This window comes from Danio aesculapii, chromosome 16 (genome assembly GCF_903798145.1).
Source record: "Danio aesculapii chromosome 16, fDanAes4.1, whole genome shotgun sequence".
In the NCBI taxonomy this organism is placed as follows: domain Eukaryota; kingdom Metazoa; phylum Chordata; class Actinopteri; order Cypriniformes; family Danionidae; genus Danio; species Danio aesculapii.
Window position 1 is genome coordinate 18,708,104 of NC_079450.1, and position 23,109 is coordinate 18,731,212.

At 35.7% G+C, this 23,109-nt stretch overlaps 2 protein-coding genes across 5 annotated transcripts in view; both read right to left on the reverse strand.

Moving 5' to 3' along the window:
- The window catches only part of myo1eb (myosin IEb), a 45,533-nt gene extending 37,755 nt beyond the window's left edge, over positions 1–7,778 (reverse strand). The window contains exons 1-3 of the mRNA XM_056475129.1: positions 7,493–7,778; positions 4,972–5,109; positions 1,224–1,313 (exon numbers count right to left, since the gene is read on the reverse strand). Coding sequence (XP_056331104.1) covers positions 1,224–1,313; positions 4,972–5,109; positions 7,493–7,495 — 231 coding nt within the window. The 5' untranslated portion in view covers positions 7,496–7,778. The remainder of the gene's footprint in view (positions 1–1,223; positions 1,314–4,971; positions 5,110–7,492) is intronic.
- A 1,684-nt stretch (positions 7,779–9,462) lies between these two features.
- The window catches only part of pi4kb (phosphatidylinositol 4-kinase, catalytic, beta), a 33,827-nt gene continuing 20,180 nt past the window's right edge, over positions 9,463–23,109 (reverse strand). For 2 of the 4 annotated variants that reach the window (XM_056474753.1, XM_056474751.1), the window contains 9 exons: positions 20,611–20,838; positions 19,147–19,368; positions 18,942–19,051; positions 17,316–17,420; positions 17,108–17,231; positions 14,567–14,832; positions 14,338–14,470; positions 12,094–12,214; positions 9,463–11,269 (listed from right to left, as the gene is read on the reverse strand). In XM_056474753.1, coding sequence (XP_056330728.1) covers positions 11,088–11,269; positions 12,094–12,214; positions 14,338–14,470; positions 14,567–14,832; positions 17,108–17,231; positions 17,316–17,420; positions 18,942–19,051; positions 19,147–19,368; positions 20,611–20,838 — 1,491 coding nt within the window. In that variant the 3' untranslated portion in view covers positions 9,463–11,087. Of the gene's footprint in view, positions 11,270–12,093; positions 12,215–14,337; positions 14,471–14,566; positions 14,833–17,107; positions 17,232–17,315; positions 17,421–18,941; positions 19,052–19,140; positions 19,369–20,610; positions 20,839–23,109 lie in introns of all 4 variants that reach the window. The other 2 variants (XM_056474752.1, XM_056474750.1) reach the window with 1 other exon arrangement.

Consider the following 23,109-nt stretch of genomic DNA (forward strand, 5'->3'; position numbering starts at 1 on the left):
TATGACCACAGTGTACCCATCTTCTGATGGCTACTTCTAGCAGGATAACGCACCATGTCATAATGCTCATATCATCTCTGACTGGTTTCTTGAACATGACAATGAGTTCACTGTACTCAAATGGACTCCACAGTCACCAGACCTTAATCCAATAGAGCACGTTTGGGATGTGGTGGAACGGGAGCTTCGCATCAAGGATGTGCAGCTGACAAATCTCTGAGGAATAGTTCCAGTAGCTTGGTGAATCTATGTCATGAAGGATGGAGGCAGTTCTGAAGGCAAAAGAGGGTCCAACCTGGTACTAGTAAGGTGTACCTAATAAAGTGGCCATACAGTGAGTGTATATGCACAAATATAATATTGTAAAGCATTCCATTCTATATGAATATTAATAATAGAAAAAAAATATTTGTGAGTTGTACTCGTATATGTTAAGCACTGTATTGCTAGCAAAATAAAAACAGACTGAAATACATGCCTAGCCGAAAAAGGCTAAATTACTTAATGCAGGCAGGAAAAGTTACACAGCTACGGAAGTTACACAGCTCTGAGTGACTGAAAATATCCAACACAGTAAATCTAAAAGTGCACCACGTATAAAATGATTGTCTCTGAAAAGAAAGAGTCGACTCAGAGTCTATAAAATAAGTCATTTCTTGAAATAAATCCCAAGCCATTTTATATTGATGTCAACCTGAAGCATTAACAGAGTGCCTGGAACGGCATCATCTTAAATAGAAACTGCACTGTAAGGGAAAATACATTTTAATGTCAAAGGTTAAGGCTGTTTTTATACCAATAACACAGCTGTGAAGCATCAGCCTTGTGTTGGGCTGGAATTGATAAGGTGAAATTAAAGCCATCTTGTCAGCTCCAACACTGTATAGGATCCTTAACACTTGATAAGCCGTAATCCAGTAATTATGATACGTGTTCTCTTTACAACAAAGCCAAAATTTATCAGAACATCACCCAAAATTAGTATCACGCAAAGAAATAGTTGAAAAAATGTTTGCTTGAGCAACCCATTTGGGAATCATTAATAAAATAAGGTAAATCTTAATGCATATTTTAAGAGAATTTAAGTGTGTTTTTTTACCTTGCATGCATGTCAGCCTCATCTTGGGCACTCTCAAAACAAAAATATGATTTTTTCATAATATATAATAGGGGCACTTTAATATAAGTTAGTCTATAACTTATTAATAGATGTTAATACTTACAGCTCCCTGATACAGTTCAACCTCCCGGTCTGTGAAATACGGCAGCTGTTTAAAAGGGTTTACTGATATCAGTACAGGACCGATGTATGTCTGAAGAGTCACGGTTATGGCAAAAACAACAAAACAGATAAGCAGCTCGTGTGATGGAGAACATGTAGAATGCATTCATTAAACACGATTAGTTGTTAAATGCAAATTTTGGATGAATAAATTAAAGGTAGTGTTGTAAACACAATTAAATCATGAGATGTAGTAGTGTCTGTCGATATTTACAGCACAGAAGCTGTTACTGTTTTCTATATAACAAAACATCATCACATCAACAGAAACTCCAGCAACTTTATTAAAATAAAACATAAAAAATAAAAGTTGAATTTTTGACAGAAATATATTGAATATAATAATATAAGAAATATAGAAAACAATACACTGAAAAAATGGTTCATTGCAAATTGTTGCAAACAGTTTAAACAAGCTGAATTTAAATAAACAAATTAAGTTGAACATTACTAAATTTGTTTGTTTAAATTAAGCCCATATAAATAGCTTACAAGCTCTTACATTAAAAACTTTTAGTAAGTAAAATGAATCATTTTTTTTCATTGTAATAATAACAACAATAATACTGTTTAAACTTTTTAAAAATGACTAGTTTTAATTTTTACAGAACAAATAGTTAAAAATAACAACTTAAAAAAGAAATTCACAGAGTTTCCTATCTTAATCTTTTATTATTAACTCTCAATGGGTTTTAACAACAGTATATCATGTTATTTTTAATGTTTTGTATAAACATTAACATATAAAACACAAACATATAACATTTTATATACAGTTGAATTAATTTTAATCAAAGCGCTTGTCCTGTTTATTGTCCTCATGACACTCAATGTCATGATTCAATAATCTAAACAAGCTTTTTTATTACAATTAATTTTACCATTTAAAACGGGGTGCAAATCAATTAAAAACCTAAAAGATTTTGGGAACTTAATTAGAAATAAAAAATACCAGAAGAAAGAACAATAACTAACCAGAGATTTACCTTTTTTGGGTCACACTTTACAATAAGATTTTATTAGTTAATTCATTTACTAACATGAGCTAATTATGAACAATACTTTTACATCATTTATTAACCCTAGTTCAACACTTAATAATGCATTATTAACATCCAAATTCCTGTTTGTTAACATTAGCTAATGCACCATGAGTTAACATGAACTAACAATGAACAACTGTATTTTCATTAACTAACGTTAACAAACATGAATAAACACTGCAATAAATGTATTATTCATTGTTTGTTCATGTCAGTAAATGTATTAACTAACATTAACTAATATAACCTTATTGTAAAGTGTTATCCTTTTTGAAGAAAATATACAGCAAGCGGTTCTTGCTCAGGCAAAAAAAAGAAAGAAACAAAAATGACTTCTTTTTAAGCAACTGTTTTCTGATTGAATACATTTTAAAATGCTATTTAGTTCCGTGATGCCAAAGCTGAATTACTGGCGTTAGTCCTCTAGCCTTCAATGTCAAAAAGTCATTGTACTCAATATGCTCCAGATCAATATGCTGATTGTGCACTAAAACCCATGAATGGTAGAAACATATAATCTTTAATTGTCTCCACTTTTGCTATGGACTCTCTTTTTGGTTAACAAATTAACCAATTGAACCAATAATTGCCTCAAGTTCTTCTAAACTTAACAAAAACTTTCCTCTTTTATAACGGCTGTTACAATTTCTAGCCAAGAATTATTGGTCACCTTGTTCTTATGATCATGCATGGACAGATCATAAAGATGTCTGTACAGGTATATCCATTTCAAGCAAAATCTCTTCAAAGTGATTCATATTCAACTCAAATGAAATCCAGTGAACTGTTCGCTCGAGTCTCAAAAAATTGTGTGCACTCCGCCAGCTTAAATTGTCACACACACCCAAAGCGAACCTCCGCAAACACAGCGATGACGTCACATTCGACACACTCAAGCAAACTGGTGAACGCGTCGACCAATCTTCATCAATTGCGCAAAATGCTCAACTCGCACTGCTTCATTCGCGCTGCCTCATTTGCGCGTATAGCAGGATGTCTATTCACATATTTGCATTGACAATATGTAAATCGCGCTTGATGCTTCATCCAATCAGGTGTACTATAACGCAACATTAGGATTAGGACTGAACAATATAGGAAAAATCTGATATTGCGATATCCTGCTCGGCTAATCTAGGGGAGTCTAATGGCCCGTTTTCACAGACTGGTACAGTACGGTATGGGTCAGTACGGGTCACCTTTATCAGGCTTGTGTTTCCACTAACAAGGGTACCCTTTTGGTGGGCGTAGTGTACGACAGAAAGTTTCAGTGGACGTCATTCTCGCTCGAATAAATGTCTACAGTAAAGCTGTACAGGTCGTTCACATATCATATGAGAAGCACAACAAAACTGATGCTTTATACACATAAATACTTGTGTATAAATGTTCATCAGTAACTTTTCTATGAACATGAGTTGATTATAAATGCAGATCAATGACAGTGCGAAATAGCCTACTGTAACGTCTGCAATTATATAAAATAAATAAAGGCAACATATATGAACACATACAGACGCTTAACAGTCTCCGATATGTTATCAATTACAGAAAAACAACACACAGCATACATTTAGTCCTTATTTGAGTTCAAAAACAACACGGAACATATAGCAAACAGTCAGTGCAAACCTCTCATCTGTGTCTGTAATCTTCACCAGCACATGTAGCCTCTGTTAGAGACTAATTTTGTCATGGCAGTTTGTTCATGATTCGGGTTGCTGAAACAATTTGCTCCTGTGTTTTGTCGGGCTTCTCCTTTTTTTTACGCTTCACTCTCGCGTTTGTCCTTTTCTTTTCTGAAAGGATCAGATGTCAGAGACGCTTCAATAAATCACACACATTATTCAAGAAGTTCGTTATATCAAATATAAACGTGATCGCGAGCTCCCTGGAGAAAGTGAAAACCGCTCGCACTTTTAGACAGCCTCGTAAAACAACAACAGGATATGGCAGATTTTGTTCTTCTTGGCTTCGTGGCTGTACATCAAGACTACGACAAGGTTTGTTTGAGCTCGGGTCATCCATGGCTCATTATTATATGCATATTGTATTACAATGTAACGTCTCGGCTGTGTATTTAAACAACTTTTAAAACTTTTTTTTCATTCTGGCTGGCTCCATGAACTCGTGACGTATCTCTGTAACCAATCAGCGCTGAGCTGCGCATGTAACTCCTCCTTTTGATACCCTTTTCTCGTGGTTGGTACCCTTTCGAAAGGGTGCCGAAAAAGTGGTACGGTTCGGTATGCATTTTGACAGTGGAAACTGCCATAAAAGTGTACCGAACCGTACCATACCACTCAGTGGAAATGGGCCATAACAGTACAGAAAGTAGAGAAATTGTTACTTCATGTACAGAATTGAAGAGTTTTTCCTTAAATTAAGCTAAATTATCTACCAGTGAGGTAAGTGAAAAAAAATCCTTGTTTTCTCTTTGAAATGTATACATTTGGCCTAGAAACAAGACAAAAATTCTAAGTAAGAAAAACATTCCTTTGCATAAATCATATAAATACAGTGATTAAATACAATACTGTAGCTCCTGATCAACTATAATTCAAACTCAACATTGCATATCTTTGTGATACTATTGCGGATGCGCACATTGCGCTATCGATACTGATACAGCTCTAATAAGGATACGAAAATGTAGTCATCCATGTATCTCTTCTTGAGGTTGTCTGTAATGGCGTCTTCTGTGATCTTGGACAGGAGGACCATGTCGTCCACACCACTGACCTTTACATTCTGGGTCTGCCAGTGATACTTCTCCTTGCTCCCCTGTGCAAAAAAGAAAGAGGACGAGTTATTTATTCAAGCTCATCTTTGCGGTCGCCATTGAATGAACGCCGGTGCACTGTTTAGTTAAACTACTATTATTCAAATGCATCTAACTGCTTTATACATTGGGCCTGCGCTGCATTAGACAAACACACTGCTGTTCAGCTGCTGTTAATAAATATAAGAAAATACTGATTAACTCAGAGTTAGTAGAGAAAGGAGGAAATTACATATCTCATATATTTTATTCTATGAAACGTTAAAAGTCCTGACACTTTGACAATAACACAAAGTCAGGTGTGTGTGCAGCTGTTTAGCTTTACAAGGCTATGATTACGTCAAGCATTTGAAGTCTAAAAATACAACAAAACAAAGCAGCATGAGGCATTTCTACCTACCCTCCAGCAATAAATGCTTAAAATGCTCAGTCAGGTGATTATGAATTAAGCATTCAAATCTGTGATGAATACAAGAGTCTTTCCTCCTTGTATTCGGGCTGAGTGACTTGGCCTAAAATCAAAATCTCGATTAATTGAACATTTTAACTCGATTATGATTAATGATTATATTTATTTATTTATTTAATTTTTAAGTTCATAGTTCACTGACAATGCCGATTATATGCCGTCTAAAGGCATCTTTGGCGCAGCTTCCAATCATCGTCTATGTCGTGCAAAGTAAGGCTCAAAAACAAGTCCATCGTCCTACTGGAGATCAGATGTGGCTGCAAAGTAGCCGCAGCAGTAGAAATCAGCCACAGCCTTTAACAGAGCGGGGTCACATGACACATAGGGAAAGTTAATGAAAAAATCGTCCAGGAAAATTTGATCGATTAAAGGTTTTGAATGTCGATTTTGATTAATTTTCAATTATTGACCCAGCCCTACCTTGTACAATCCATAAACAGCATGTCTGAGAATACTCGGGTTATCTTTTATATAGTAAATTAAAAATGTGTCATGGTAAAAATTAAATATGGTAAATTAAAAATATAGAATACACATACATTATTTTCAGTCTTTCAATGATTTTGAAATCAAATATCATTATTTCTACTATTTAAAAGAACTGTACAAATAATTTTGCTGGTCCTCTAATGAACCTGTAAGAATTTCTGAAGCATTTGGGATTAAAACTGTATTGATGCATTTAAAATGTTCATATATAATGATCTAAAATGTAATTTGATGAGCATTTAAGAGAAAAAAAATCTAATCTTTTACAGGATTTCTGCAGGTTTCACCAAGCTAAATTTGAGATTTTTGAGAGCATTATGAATTCAATTTTAGACTTATACAAGGCCAAACGCTTTTGATTTTTTCGAATATCCCAGAAAAGATTTTCACTTTTCCTATCAAAAAATGATTAAAATTGAATACATTTAATAATACAATAATAATGATTTTGTTTGAATATATTTTTTATTATTAATTTTCAAACACATCCGTTCACAAACCCTATAACCCTTACCAAGAATAGATCAAAATATAGCTGTCAATTACTTCAGTCTACAATAATGATAATTTAATAAAAATTATATATATAGCTCAGGTCAGTATCCTCAGTAGCGAGTAAACGAGAAACTTTCAAGCAAATGTTACTGTAAGGAAAGTAATTAAATGCTATTTTTAATTTAATAAGTTAAAAGTTTTTTTGAGATGGATTGTTGGTGATTGTATGGGTGTTAATGGCCAGATTGGGAAGAAAAATTAAGACCCGTTAAAACAAATATTCAAGACCTAAAACATTTCAGACCTACATTTCAGTAGATTTAAAACTTTTTAATGGCTAAAAGTTAGTTTTTTGAGATTTAAGACATTTTAGACCTCGCGGATAGCCTGTATTAAAACTTTAACTGGACAAGTGATTCAATTTGCAGCAATTTGTAAATATTAGTTATAACAAGTAAATGTCCAAAATTAATGGATTACGACTTTTAAAAGACACACATGATCCTTAAACCTGACAAAACACAGCATATACGTTTCTAAATGTAGATTGTTTCAACCTGTTAAAACCCAGCAGTTTTTATTTACTTTTTGTATAGTTTTCAATGGTAAATCACAGTTACACAGTAACATTAACAATACCTTCCACCAAAATCTTTTTTTTTTCTTTTTGCAAATAAAAAATTACTAATCATAATTAAAAAAATTCCTAGCAAAAATTATAGTGATTTTGGTGAAAAGTATGGTTTGTAATTTTGTCAATAATTAAATACGTCGACAACACAAGTGCAGCCTTCATGTTGTAACAGTTTCTATCAAACAATCATAACTTTGTCAACATTTTGGTATTTAGAGCCAGCTGCGTTTCTTAAAAGGTTATTAACTACATTTCCAAATCACTTCAATAGATTATTTAATGTTTTAAAAGCACTCACCATTATGAATTAGGCGTACTTCCTGTATCACACCTTGACAAACTTTTGAGTCCCGTGTGAAACTCTTCGAGGAACTCTTTCGGCTTCAGACGAAACTCCAGATTTTAACTATTCGTCCATCTGATATTCCAGCTACAGCCTTTTCAGTTTCATTGTTTTAGCCAAAGCGAGTCTGCATGTAGTTTTTCATGTGTCGTGAAGCGATTAAATTTTTGGCTTCACGGGTGTTGTCCATGCAGCGGCAAGTGGAGACAGGTATCGCCGAGTTTTTCCTTCTTTCTTTAGCGGAAGGAATCGCAGATACTTGCACATAACGGCGCCACCACACGAGCCTGAATGGATTTACCTGCACAACAGGTAATCACAGCACACTACAAACCAGCCTCTATGGCGAGTCAATGAACTCAACCCATTCTTCTTCTACTGATGTTTATTGACGGTTTATTCTTGTTAGCTGTATATAGATATACAGCATATCAGCTGACATTACTTCATCTAATATTGTAAGTATGTACCATTTTGTTTAAGTTCAGTTTGAAAGTATAATAATAAAAAAGATGTTGGCAAGGCCTGAATCTAGTGCCTAACAACAATTTTTATTTTTTATTTTATTGTTTAAAAAATTTCAAGAGAGCAGAATTTCTTTACTTCTGGGACCCAAGATTTTCCCAGATGTAAATAAAAATAAGAGACTTTTATTTATATATAAAAAAGGTCTAAAAACATTTCTTCCAAATTCTTCCAAAACTGGAAAAAAAAACAACGATAATAATAAAATAAGACTAAATAAGATAAAAAAATCAAGGTTATTTCACCAAATATTGATTTCTTGGTCACACTTTACTATAAGATTGTATTAGTTAATGTATTTACAAGGATGAATGAACAATTTCACTGTTTATACATCTTTGTTAACATTAAAGGACATAAAGTTGTTCATGTTAACTCACAGTGCTTTAACAAATGTTAACAAGCATGAATGTGGATTTTAATAACGCATTAGTAAATGCTGAACTATGATTAAATGATGTCCAATTATTGCTTATTCTTAATTCATGTTAGTAAATACATTTAAATTATGAAACCTTAAATAAAAACATTGTTTTCCTGGTGTAAATGAATAATTAATAATATAAACACAGCATCTTTTCTGTTATTAGTATTTTAAATTTATATGAAATGTTAGTAGTCATAACAAAACAATAAGAGGCTTTACTAAAACACATCGTAAATCATAAATCAAATCATTTCTTCAATTAAATAGAAGTAGCTGATAGTTTTGATTATTTGAAATGATTCTTTAGCAATTTTAAGTCTCAAGAACATTTGATTATGCAGTAAAGATCTACTTATTTCTAACATAGTACATTCATGTTCCTTCGGCTTAGTCTCTATTTCAGAGGTTGCATATGTTTTACACAGTGGATGCCCTTCCAGCTGCAACCCAGTACTGGAAATCACCCATTCACACACATACACTACGGCCAATTTAGTTTATTCAATTCACCTGCTCGCTGCAGAGCCATTTGAGCTCCAGCGAGGGGGAGCTTGAGCTCTCGCTCCTCCTCCTGTAAGCTGTTTTAATGCGTACACCCACCCCACGCCCCCATGACATCACTAGTAGAAGAAGTGCAAGGAAGGAGGAGCTGGAGCTCAAGCTCCGCCTTGCTGGAGCTCAGCTCTGCCCAAGTGGCTCTGCAGTGAGCACCACTTGCATGTCTTTGGACTGTGGGGGAAACCGAAGCAGACATGCGTTCTTGCTGTGAGGCGACAGTGCTAACCACTTAGCCACCATGCCACCCAATTCTAATAATTAGTCAATATAACTAATTATTCATAAACAATTTATAAATTACTTATATTTAAATAAATAATATTATTTATTACTATTTTACCATTTATGATTTCTGTAAGCATTATGATGTTACCACACGCACAATAGGTTCTGAAAAAGCTTGAAATATACAAGCTGTGGAACGGGAACATTTAATTTATTATACAAAGGAACATTCACAAGGAAGGTTATTCACATGATCTTAAGAGCTGGTCCATTTTACAAGTTTCAAAAGGAACGTTTGACACTGAAACCATAGAAGTATAAAACAGTAAAGAGAAAAGGTAAGCTGTTGGAAACATACAAGTAATCTAAATTGCCCTCAGACGGGCAAACAAATGAAAAGAAATCATGGCTTCTGCTGAAAGAAGCTAAATTAAAACTATTAAGAGAAGCACTGAAGTCACGGGGAAATAAGAAGAGGCTCATCACACACCTCAACTTCTATCAAATGAAAGAAAATAAAATAAGAATAAAAAAATAGGAAGGGATTTGTATACCTGTACATGTGTAGGAAATAAAACCAAAGATTTAATGTGTAGATTTTGTTTTTCATAGCCCTTTCCGTTTCTCCTGTGCAACAGCTTCTAAACAACTTCTCTCTGTTTAGTTAATAAAAAACAAAAACTCCAGTGGCTCACAGTCACAATTAAACATGGCTGCCCACCTCAGATTGAGGTCAGCTGTAAAGATGCACATTACAGTTCAGGTTAGCTGTACAATCTGCGCTGAACAAAACAACAAAGCGAAATGAAATCCACAGAAGACAAGTTGAGAGTGTAAGTATATGACATACCTGTGTAAAAGGGGCAATAAATAGTGTGTGCATATCTCTCAGTCCAACGCATTTCAGTCCAGACCTTTGGAAACTCAAAACAGTTTCTTTATACATTTATTTTGACCTAGAAAACAGACCGAGATCTTTTTATTAAGTCCTAATTATCTTCTGTATCAGCTGAAGATTAAAACTCTCATGTGATCGGTGCCGTCACTGGTCTGTGTCTTTGGTGTTTTGATGATTAACACATCCATACTGGATTAAAACGCTTCATTGACCCCATTACAGCACAAAAGTGCTCATCACAGGGGCCAACGAGAGCACTTTGAGTGAACATTTCATGACTTGACGGTCTCATAATTGTACAGCACTAGGCTGAAGATCTCAAGCGGTTCACGTAACACTGACTTCACAAAGCTGAACAACGCAGCAGCGTTTACCACCCGATTTCCTCGGTTTACAATGCAATTTACAGGCTTTGATTCAGCATCTCCTGTTTCCTGTCCCACTGTTGAACTTTTGAATGTTATTCATCCGAAGTATATATAGCATTAGTGGTATACCAACAACAAAAAAAGAAAGCAGATGATGATGATGATGATGATGATAATAATAATATGGGGTGTTGAAGTCAGTCGGTACACAGGTGAGAGTAAAACCAGAAGTCACAAAGCAGCTTAGTGTTTAAATGAGGCACTGGAAAGCTGGATAAAATTCAACTCTGGGCATCCAGAGCACTGCAAGACGACATGACAAAAAAACAAAAAGAGGAAGGTTTAAACGAAAGGACAGGCTGATGAAAAAGACGACAAACAGTAACTTCACAGCTCTCTTCAGTCAGGATAAAAAAACTAACCAAAATAATCCATCATTAGAGATCTAATCAGTCTGACGGGTGTAGAAACGGGTGCTTAAGGGAGTGGTATTTAAAGTGGTGCAGCCTATTTTCTCTCTCTTCCAGTTTTAAGCGCTCCAGTCCTCGCTCACATGATGCCGTTGGTCAGATACTGGAAGCCGTCGTACAGTTTGGTAGTGATGGAGCGCATGGAGCCGTCCACCATCTGCTCCACCAGCACCTGCAGCTGCTCCTCCGTCAGGTTCATGTGGAAACGCTCCTTCAGGTTGCGGATAGTGCTGGAGCCGTGGAAGCAGGGGAGCTGAGAACCTGCAGGACACACGGACTGTTAAGGTCTTTCATATGCATTTTTTTCATATCCAAATTTGAAAAATTCATCACGTAAACAAACCTTGCACACCGAGTCCGATGCGTATTAATTAATCCATTCCCAAAAAACGCAAAACATTTCGGAGTCAGTTTAAGCAGCGATGCTTTAGGCTACACATTGTGTTCATTTAATGCTAGCCTACATAGAGAGGAAGGAAAGTTCAGCTCATTACCAAAGAGCTGCGCTAGGATTATCCCGAAGTTTATTTCAGGAAATCAGTGTAATTTTGATACATTGCTTGTGATACTTCACACATTCACGTACGTAAACAAATCCTGAACAGAGACATTATAATAGATGGTGGCCGTGTTGATGTGTCGAAGTAACAGACAGAAAGGGGACCACGCTTTCTATAATGTTTACAGGCAGTACGTCAAATTTATGGAGACGCATGCACAAAACCGCAGCAGGGCAGAGGTGCGCCAGTCACTGAATACAGCATATAGGAGTTCTCAACTGTTCACCGTGTTTGTCAAAGTTATCTGTAGCTCAAAAAACGGCATTCTGTATTAAGCTTTCCGGTTGTACAGTGGCTCTGAACTATCAAAACACCTCTCAAAATGCTTTTTCGGATGTGAAAAGCGAAAAAAAATAAATAAATAAAAATTAATGACAGACGAAAGTTCCAGACACAATGTGAGGTCGATTTTATTTTTTACCATGCAAAAATTCTGGAAGAAAATGTCAGATTCAGTGTGCAATAACCTTTATGCAAGCTCATCATCAGATGTTTAATGAAAGGGAAGGTTCAAATGAACGGTACCTTGCTGCATGATTTCTACAATCTGGATGACCTTCTCCATGTGCTTGCGTGCAGCGATGAGGCCTTGGAGCATTAGCATCTTGTAATAGTTGAACATGTCTCCATCCAGACCTCCCATTACCTGAAGCAGGAGATGAAGAGATTTCAATTATCAAAATTAATACATAAATTTTTTTTTTTTGCTTTTAACGAACAAAATAGTACACTGAACTGGCAGGAACTGAATTTAAAGAAAGGGGGAGACTCAAACCCTGACTCGAACTTGAATAGCATTAATGAAAAATGCAAACACCCTAATTGGTGCTGTGCTGCATCTTTGCTCAGACACTGATAATTCTTTATGAATTTGCAGATGATCATTGGAAAAATATTACTAGAATAAAACAAAATTAACCCTTTCACCATTGATGAAATTTTGCATCAACAATGGTATCTTGCCACAGATAGAACTTAACCAGATAGTTCTTGTTTCAAAACATTATAAGTTGAAAAAAAGCAGATGTGTTGAAATATGCTGGAAGCCTGTGTCCACTGCAGGGTTCAACAATATTTGGGGCCAGCGTGAGAGATGCTCGGCACAGTAGACAGGATTGTTACTGGTCCGATCGGGCCAGTGCTGCCTTGACACATTCTATTTGCCTACGCCTATGTGTCATTTGCGTGCAAATACAGTCTTAGAATCGAGAAACAGTTTGTGCTTTTAAGCCTTTTAATGCTACCTTTTCTGTGATGTCATATTTACCATGTTGCTTTTCGGTTCCTCTTGTCTGATTGGATATTGTGAGCATGTTATTTTTTTCTATAACCTGGTAACAACCAGAGATGGCAACATCAAATTATGAGGCTAAAAGAAAAAGTCAGTTTCTAACATCTTGAAAGCAGACATTTACGTGGGTACAACTTGATGAAAAAAATAAAGTGTCATTTTGCGTCAGTTTGGCAAGTCAGCCACCTTTTGTTAAATAATTCAGAACTGCAATAAAATACGTGCACATTTTCCATACTGCTCCTTTTGTTTGCATAACACTGAAATTTTGTTCATTTTACATGTATTAACATGTTTTTTATTTACATACATATATATTTAAAGTCTAGATTTTTGACACATTATTTAAAATATGTGGCTAAGAATATAGCTATTAATTTATTTTATTTTTATTTTTTGGTGGGGCCAGAGAAAATTTTGGCAAGGCCAAAAGAAATCAGGCCAGGCAAAAAATCCTTAGCGTTGAACCCTGAATAGTATTTGTTTTTCATACTACAGAAGTAAATATTTACAGGTTTCTAGTGTTATCTGAGCATCTTCTTCTATGTTCAACAAAAGAAAGAAACTCAAAGGTTTGAAACCACTTGAGGGAGAGTAAATAGTGAGTACATTTTTCATTTTCGGGTAAACTATCCCTTATACATGCTTTTACTGCTTCACAGTAGGTGGTGCTATTACACATCTTCTAAGGTGCCTTTTAGACTAAAGCATTTTTATTTTGCAACTTATAAAAGAAAAAAAAAACATTTAAAAAAATGCCAAAAAACCCATTTTAGTTTGCAAATGCTGGTGTTCGTTTTAGTACAGACAGACTGAAATGTAGACTTTTGAAAAGGGATGCACAGCTATCCAGTCACTCTCTAACTAGTCTTCTAGACTACTAGACTACATATCGTTCCCTGATTCATCAAGCCCCTCTAATATGACCATTATACAACCGGTAAGGTGGCAAGTACAAATGAGATCAAAATATGTGCATGCCAAATGAGAGTGAATGGTCAGATATTGTGCATTTTAGAGTGCATAGTGTGGATGGAGACCATTTTTCTGGAACTCAGTAAAATGCCAATATGGACAAGGAGCAAGTTCATTCTGAAGCGATTTTTTTTTTTTAAACAAAAACACACTAGTGTAAATGCAGCCTAAAACAGTAAAGACTCTCTGAATCTAAAAACAACTGCATACCAGCAGAATATGCACATGTAAGCTAACAAAACCAATGAATATTTAACCAGATATAAATCAACACTGCTTTGCATAAGCTAAAAACTGTTTCCACAGGTATATGACAGTGGAGGAAGCTGTGTGTTGTGATGGACTTGACTTGAGTCTAAATCTGATCCAGAGTCGAAGGGGAAAAATAAAAAAAAAAGTTAAAAATTTTAAATTTTTATTTATGATTTTATATTTTCTATGAACAGCACTTTTTCTACAATTAAGACACAATGAATTGACAACATAAACATAGCTGTGCTTACATCAACAAATTCACTGGTTAGTTTGAAGGCTGACGTCTCGAAACCCAGGTTTCGTGGAGAGCTGGAAAGGATGAAGCCAAAATCGATGTGAATGATGTGGCCTTCAGAGTCCAGCAGGATATTTCCATTGTGCCTGAAAATCAGAAGAAAACAATGTTGTTTATTACAACTTATCCAAATGATTCAGTTTCTGTTCAAGCCTGAGTTTACTGGCCGTGGTTTCTCTCACCGGTCTTTGACCTGCAGCAGATAGCAGATGAGACAGTATCCTGCGCAGCTCTGAACAAAGTTGCGCTGAGCTGTAAGGAATTCCTCTGTGTTGAAGTTGCCGTGTTCTTGCCGGAAGTAATCGAGCAGTAAAAGCTGACTCTGCTTCTTCACTTGATGAATGGACACAGCATTGACCACTGGTTCAATCATGCCACTGTCTGAAGAGATGACCAGGATCTTGTAGGGCTTGATCCATAAGGGAACCCGCTCCTGTTCCCAAATAATCTGGAAAACACAAATGTTTAGGTAATCCAATAGATCTACAATGCCTGAGCATAAAAGCGTTTGTAAAAAAAATACACTACCAGTAAAAAGTTTGGATTCAATTTTGCAGGGCAGGGGTGAACATTTTATTCAATAACGAAGCATTAATTGATCAAATGTAAAAGGGGCTGCGTCCGAAACCACCTACTACTCAGTAGGTACTGCTTTTGAATTTTAATGTACAACTCAACTGTTATGGCCCGTTTCCACAAAGTGGTACAGTACGATACGGTTTGGGACGCTTTTATGGCTGTTTCCACTGTCTAAAGGCGTATCGAACCAAACGGTACGGTACCACTTTTTCAGCACTCTTTCGAAAGTGTACCAAAAGGCTAGATGCGCAGCTGAACGCTATTGGTTTACAGAGAGGCATCATTCGCTTACACAACAAGAAAGAATGAAAGCAAAAAACCCTCCATGTTTAAAATAAGTTTAAAATGTTGCTTAAGATTACATACACAGATGAGAGGTTTACACTGACTGTAGGCTATATTTTGGGTTGTTTTTGAACCTAAATACGGACGAAATGTATGCTGTGTGCAGTTCTTCTGTAGTTGGTAACATATCGGAGACTGTATGGGGTGGTATGTGTTTATATATGTTCATTTATTTAGTTATTTCTTTTATATAATTACAGACATTACAGTAGGCTGTTTCGCACTGTCATTGATCTGCAGTTATAATCAACTCATGTTCATTGAAAAGTTAGTAATAAACATTTCTACACAAGTATTTATGTGTATGAAGCGTCTGTTTTGTGAGAAGTGCTTCTCATATGATATGTGAGCGACCTGTACAGCTTTATTGTAGACATTTCCTCAAGCAAGAATGACGTCGACTGAAACTTTCTGTCATACACCATGCCCACCAAAAGAGTACCCTTGGTAGTGGAAACGCAAGCTTGATAAAGGTGATCCGTACCGACCCAAACCGTACCAGTCAGTGGAAATGAGCCATTAGAAAAGTACGTTCTATACGGTATGAATGTGAGCAGTATGAATCAACTTAAAAGTACAACATCTGCCATTTTGTCACATCATGTGACCCATGTCGCTTCACTCCTATTCATGAATTCTCTCGTGGTGCATCATGGGATAACATAGCATTCATTCGATGCTCACTTTAGAATCTAGCCGGAAGTAGTAGGTCATCCAGGTATTTCTCGCATACGGTTTATCGAATGCTATAAATTTTGACATTCTACTCGTCTTGCATACTGTTTTTAGCGTACAATATATTATAGAAGTACGTGATTTCGGATGCAGCCACTATATATTTTTTTAAATCTGAAAATAAATGTATCATACTTTCCACAAAATAAATAAAAATGTTAAATAAAGTCAGCAACTCAACTGCTGCACAACTGTTTTTTTTTTTGCACATCAAAATCAGCATTTGTTTCTGATGCATCATACATCAATATAAATAATTCAGCACTTAACACAAAACAGGAATAAATTACATTTTAAAATGGAAATGATTCAATTATAAAAACAATTGCTGTTTTTATGAAATATGTTCAGCATTTGTGAGCATAAAATTTCAATAAAACATCTTAGCGAACCCAAACTTAACCAAGTAACCAAGCATAAATGTTTTAAACTCATTAAATAAATTAATCTTAGACTGAATGTAAACAATTGCACTCTGGTATAACTAGGTATCCACTGATAAACTGCTAACTTTACTAATGGTTTAAATTATAACCAATTTTGATTAAAAAATAAAATAAAAATCTACAGTGCTGTCAAAAATGTATTATTATAAAATATATAATTCATTTAAATGCTTTAAAGCATGGGTGTCATTTTACGCATTAAAGGGCAGGTGTCAAAGTCAGTTCCTGAAGGGCCGCACCCCTGCACAGTTTACTTCCAACCCTGCTCCAACACACTTACCTGTAGGTTTCAAACAAGCCTGAAGGACCAAATTAGTTGGATCAGGTGTGTTTAATTAGGGTTGGAACTAAACTGTGCAGAGCTGTGGCCCTCCATGAACTGACTTTGACACCTGCCCTTTAATGCATAAAAAAGTATATTTTGTTTCAACACAAAAAAAAGGGTAAGCGAGCACAATATAACACTAACAGTATATATATATATATATATATATATATATATATATATATATATATATATATATATATATATATATATATATATATATATATTTAGTATGTTTAGTGTATTTTTTAAATCCAACCCTAGATTGATAAACAAAATATAAAGAGTGCAACCTGCAGTTGTTTCAGCACTTGATAGGCGAGAAGCTCCTGTCTCAGGTCGTCACCACATTTCACAATTACAGAAAGTAGACGCCAGTTGGGCAGGTGGCCATAGGGGGAGCCCTCTCTGATCCGTCTATTCAAGAGCACAGAACAGATGAAATCAGACACAACTAATGAATAAATCAACCGATACTTTCAGAGAAAGACATGCACGTACCTCACTTTCTCTTGCCACGGTTCCTTTAATGCTACAGCTGAGGGATCCTCTGGGTCCTTCCTAAATGTGGTCGGTGTGTGGGCGAGTTGCTCAGACAGGCGTCGTCTAAAATAAGAAAACATTACAGTTACATAAGTATTGTCTGTCTTATTGTTCACCGCTATAATTAAGGTCCAATCCCAATTCTACCCCTTAGCTCTTTCCCTTGTCCCAGTTCTCTTTATCTTGAAGGTGTAGGGCTGAGAGAAAGGGCTAGTTACCCCTTGAAACTGAGATTTTTCAGGACCACACTTGAAACCAAAGTGTAAGAAAATTTCCCAGAATACACCACCTACAACAGTAGCATGGCTGCACACGGAGATCAGGAGAAAACCCAAATTAGTATTTTTTGTCATTACAAATTTTTAAGACAAACAAGCATATGCTTTAATACTATCATAACGGTGTTTGTTTTACCATCATGTTTAAAAAAAATAAATAAAAAAATCTATAATCTAACCATCTATAATCCCGAGTAATAACTCCTGTATAGTAGTCCCACAACATTCTGTCACTCAATGACACTGGAAATGAGCTTTTTACAGTGTCTGGTATAATGTTAATGTTGTTTTCCTGTGTTTACATAGATTAATATGGCCGCTGTGTAAATGCACATACAGTGACGATCTTATTGCCACATTATATCGTTATGATAACATGATATCATTGCCTTCAGTGATTTCCAGAAGATAAATACCAAAAAATAATGCAACTGGAATAACTTATGATGACTTGTGCAGGTGCTGTAGTGTTGTCTCATTTCTTAGGGGTAAATTCTGAAGCCCTTTACCTTCATACTTTTAAGGGCCAAGGGGTAGGGAAAAGGGTAGGGGTACAAAAATAGAATTGGGATTGGGCCTGAGACTCATTCACACCAAGCACTATAATTATAAATTTAATAATAAAGATATTTGCGTCCACATTAAAGAATGATAAAAACCTGTTGATTTCTAGTATACGCTTTCATTCGGTATTACCCCTTTGTAACCAGCAGATGTCTTCAGTGCACATCAGACCAGTAAATCTGTATTTAAAAACGTATTAATCTAATTAAACAAATTCAGCATTTATGGTCAGGGCAGTGAAATAAAAACATTAAACTATTTTCCCTAGCATTTTCAAAGGAGGCAACAAAAAGATGCTGAAACTAGCACTGGATTCCTGAAGTACTTTTACTTTTTTACTTCAATTTGCCAACCTGGCTTGCATGCATTTGTTCAGTATCATTCTTAAGCATGGTACAACCGACTGTTTTCTAGATAGTCATTATCTTCAAATGATCTTTGAAAATAAGGCTTAACGTTAAGCTGGGCTTCTCCACAATGTCATCTGGATCTTTAAATTGTGGAAGCCCTTTATGTTTCAATGGATTCTGACTGCCTGTCAGTGTTTTATCATTGATTAAATGAGAAAAAAAAAAAAACTATTCTGAAAGTGATGCACAATGATATCATTTCTCTGCATCTTTAACATTATAGTTGTGGTCTGAAATCTGTTGTCATTTTACTTTCAGAACATTTCTTCATCATCATCTTTATAGTTATCGTGCTTGCTGTAAACAGGGTTTTATAGTATCTCCAAGTGTACCTGATATCTCCAGCTGCAATAAAAATAGGTTCCTTGCTCTCCTGGCTGGTGATGCTGTCCACTGAAAACTGGGAGATGTTGTCACAACTGTTGGTGTGGATTTCCGGAAGCTTGAGGAGAAAAAAAAAAAAAAAAAGGTCAGCTATCTAACATCATGAAATCTGTGGAAGACGTGCTGATATTCGCTGTAAGCGAGTACCTCCACCTGTAACTCTCCAATGTCATCAACAGACCACGCCTCGTCATCGTTGTCGTAATTGGGAACAGTAGAGAAGCTGCTGGCTCGCTGGTCAGGTGTGATGCCACAGTCCGGGAGATTCTCTACAGATCGTGTGCTGCGAATCTGTGTTTCAGGAATCCTCACAGGCACGCTCGACGTCTCAAAGTTTTCACATTCCAGAACTTCTACATAGATTAAGTAAGGTGCCTGGTGGAGCAGAGTTTAACACACTTTAGCTGTGACATCTGTGATCATATACACTTCATTGAACATGCACATATAGACATCACCTATTTGCTATATAACTGCAGGTTAACTACGTTTATATATACAAACTGTTAAAGCTATTAGGTACTAGTTAAAATCATTAATAACTAATAAACTAGGGTAACTAATAACCTTAACTTTTCTGAATTTGATGTGCACTTTTAGTAAAGGAATTAAAACAATAATTACTATGAAAATCGGCATTCAAATAAACTTGAATTGAATGTGCACAATGTAAAGTTTCAGAAGTGACAACTGCATTTAAGTATGGGAGAGAATCCCTTACGTTAGTGTATGGTTTTGCAGTGTAACGTAAAAAAACCTCTTAAATCTGCGATGATTGTCCCCATGCTAAAAATAACAAAATTCTGGCATCACACATTTGGTCTCCAGTGTTACTGGACAGTATTATTAGTCATCAAAGACTCAGTATCATTGAAGTATTTATTTATGTACTGAAAGGCATCTTCTCTCTTGAAGTGTTGCCATGTCCACCTATTTTTGCCATTGCCAGGCTTGTTGTTTGTGTTGGCTCATTAAGTGATCCGATTTTTTTTTTTGGAAGTTATTAAATCTGATGGGTCCAGATTGTAATATTTTAGCATTGGTCATATCTCAAATCACTTGGATATTGTTTTTTACAGGCATGTGCATTAAGTTTATTTACTAGATCTAGCAAAAATAATGAGTCAAAACATACCCAATTCTCTTCACAGGAGAGAAAAACAATTTTGAAATGCAATACTAAAATGTCATATATTAACAAGTAGCTAGGAGCCGTGGGAGTGGATCGTGGCCAGTGGTGTGAGTGTTTAACAAGTGTCAAGTTCAGATGGATACTTTTGTTTTGTACTGTATTTCCTTTATAATTAAAGTTGTGCATTCACCATTTCCAGCCTCTTTCTTCCTTGAATGACTGTATGATTGAGCTACTTCTTACACAGTGTGAACTCAAAACACCCTCGATGAAGAAACTCAACATAGAGGTACATAGAAACTCTATTGCCAACAAGCGGAAGGGTTATTGTGAAAGCAACACAAACAGAACACAAGTATAAATGCACAGCTACGTGCAATAATATACGTGGCCTTTCAAAACCCAACAGAACAAAAAGATACCACATTTTTCCACTTTTCCAAAAGTCTGGATTTTTATCAACATTTATGCAAGCACAGCCTCACCTTATCCTTTGAATTGAGCACGACGGCCTGAGTATGGGGCACACGCACCACATGGTGGTCAAAGGCAGCAGTGGGCAGCCAGACCCGGGCAGGCAGCTTGTGGTTTAGTAGTGACAGCTCTGAGATGAGCCTCTGGGTCTTCTGCTCTTTAGTGGGCAGAGTGGCCAATCTCTTTCCAATTCCCATCAGAGACTTAATGAACTCCCTCTGAGGGGTCAGACGCACAGGCTGAGAGTGAAATGAAGTTGAGAGAGGAAATGAAAGATAAAGGGGGAAAAAAAGAAACAATATATTAACACGATGCAAAAAGATCCGGACAATAAAAGTTGCTCAATATATTGATACAAAAAAATAAATAAATAATAAGTGAGTACCATTGAATTAATGGTACGATACTAATATAATGCAAAGTGCTATTTTTTCCTATGGTAAAACTTCTATCTCAGCTATGTGGCAGATTATGTATGCATTTAAATTATTGTTGGTTTTGTACATGTAAACAAAATATAAACGTATACAAAGCATCATTTTGAATTGATACTGTTGTATTAGAAATAGTATCGTACCAAAGTCTATATTTTGGGACGAACCAATAAAATAAAATCAGTCACTGGATTTCTATGAATGTATGAGTTATTGCACAAGACCATTTTATTATTCAGCACAGGAATATGTGGAGCAGTGCTCAAATCTGCTAAAAAACAATCTGCATGCATGATCAGCACAGCATTCTAAACTCAAAGTGAAGCATGAACATAAAAACAAATCAGAAATGGTGAGAGAGAGAGAGAGCGTTTTAGCAACAGCTGACCACAAGGGAGAGCAAGTGAGTGATGAATGAATAGCATCACCTGAAATGAGGAAAAAGTATTAAACACAAATAAATGAGGTCATCCAAGGACAGGAAAATGTGGAGAAAGACCCATCAAACTCCTCCACATGTGCGACCTGTGGCTCACAGATGTCAAAGGACACATGGATATCTGCGATCCATGTCGAAGGATTTACAGAAACAAATGCCATCGTAAAATGATTAAGAACTAATAATACCACATAATCCTTTGCAAATATGCAAAAGAACACCCAAAACACCAATAGGAAAAGCTCATTGCACCAAATTAAAACACTTCACAGAGAATTATCCATGTTTAAAAAAAATAAGTCACTAAGAAACCAGAGGTCTTCCAGATGATCACAGAACCCAAAATAAATTTCACTGCCCCATATTTAAATGATATTAAGTCAAAAACCTACACAGAGAATGATTAAAACAAGAAAAAGGAAACCGAGAAGAAAACGTCACATCCAATTAATTAAATAAAGCTAGAACAACCACACAAGAAACAAGTATTTGCAAGCATGCTACCAGTTCACACATGAACACATTGCTCATATTGCAATTCAAAATGGAGTCTTATTACTTTTTTTAAACATAAAGGCTAGGGCTGGGCGATATGGCAAAAATGCAATCTTGATAATTATTTTCCATATTGAACGCTAACAATATATATTTTAATATAAGTTGTTAATGCTTCCAGCTTTAAAAGAGTACCCAAACAATGACTAAAGCCACAAAGATTAGATGCTTTATTAAATAACATTTATAGTATTGTTTTTTAACAAAAGTTTACACATTACTCAGATTTTCTGTAATATACTTTTAATATATAATATAAAAGTGTTCTGAAGAACACTAACTGACAGCATATATACAGTACACAAACAAAAATATACTTATTGCATTTTCTAAAAATAAACCATTACAGAATTATTTTAAAATAAATGTTTTACATTATTAAAAATGGTAAAAATCTCATAATTAAAATAAACAACAGTTTAACAGCAAATACTGCTGGCGGGAAAGTGAATAGAGCCTGCTAAACAATACTGTGCGACTTTGCATATCTCTAATATCAACACATTTGAAGATTCCTGTTGTTGTACATGTCTGCTGTGTGATTGGCTCTTAGATCAATATCAAGTGAAAATGTCCATAAGCTTTTTATCGTTATCAACAAATTTTATCACGATTCGATATGATAGTGCAGTGGGTTTAATAAATGCAGCGCATTTCTTCAGTTGTTTGTGTTGTGACACAACGCTGCACGTTTCTTCAGTTGTTTGTGTTGTGACACAACGCTGCACGTTCCTTCAGTTGTTTGTGTTGTGACCAATTTACTGTGCGTTTCTTCAGTTGTTTGTGTTGTGACCAATTTGCTGCGCGTTTCTTCAGTTGTTTGTGTTGTGACCAATTTGCTGCGCGTTTCTTCAGCTGTTTGTGTTGTGACCAATTTGCTGCGCGTTTCTTCAGTTGTTTGTGTTGTGACCAATTTGCTGCGCGTTTCTTCAGTTGTTTGTGTTGTGACACAACGCTGCGCGTTTCTTCAGTTGTTTGTGTTGTGACACAACGCTGCGCGTTTCTTCAGTTGTTTGTGTTGTGACCAATTTGCTGCGCGTTTCTTCAGTTGTTTGTGTTGTGACCAATTTGCTGCGCGTTTC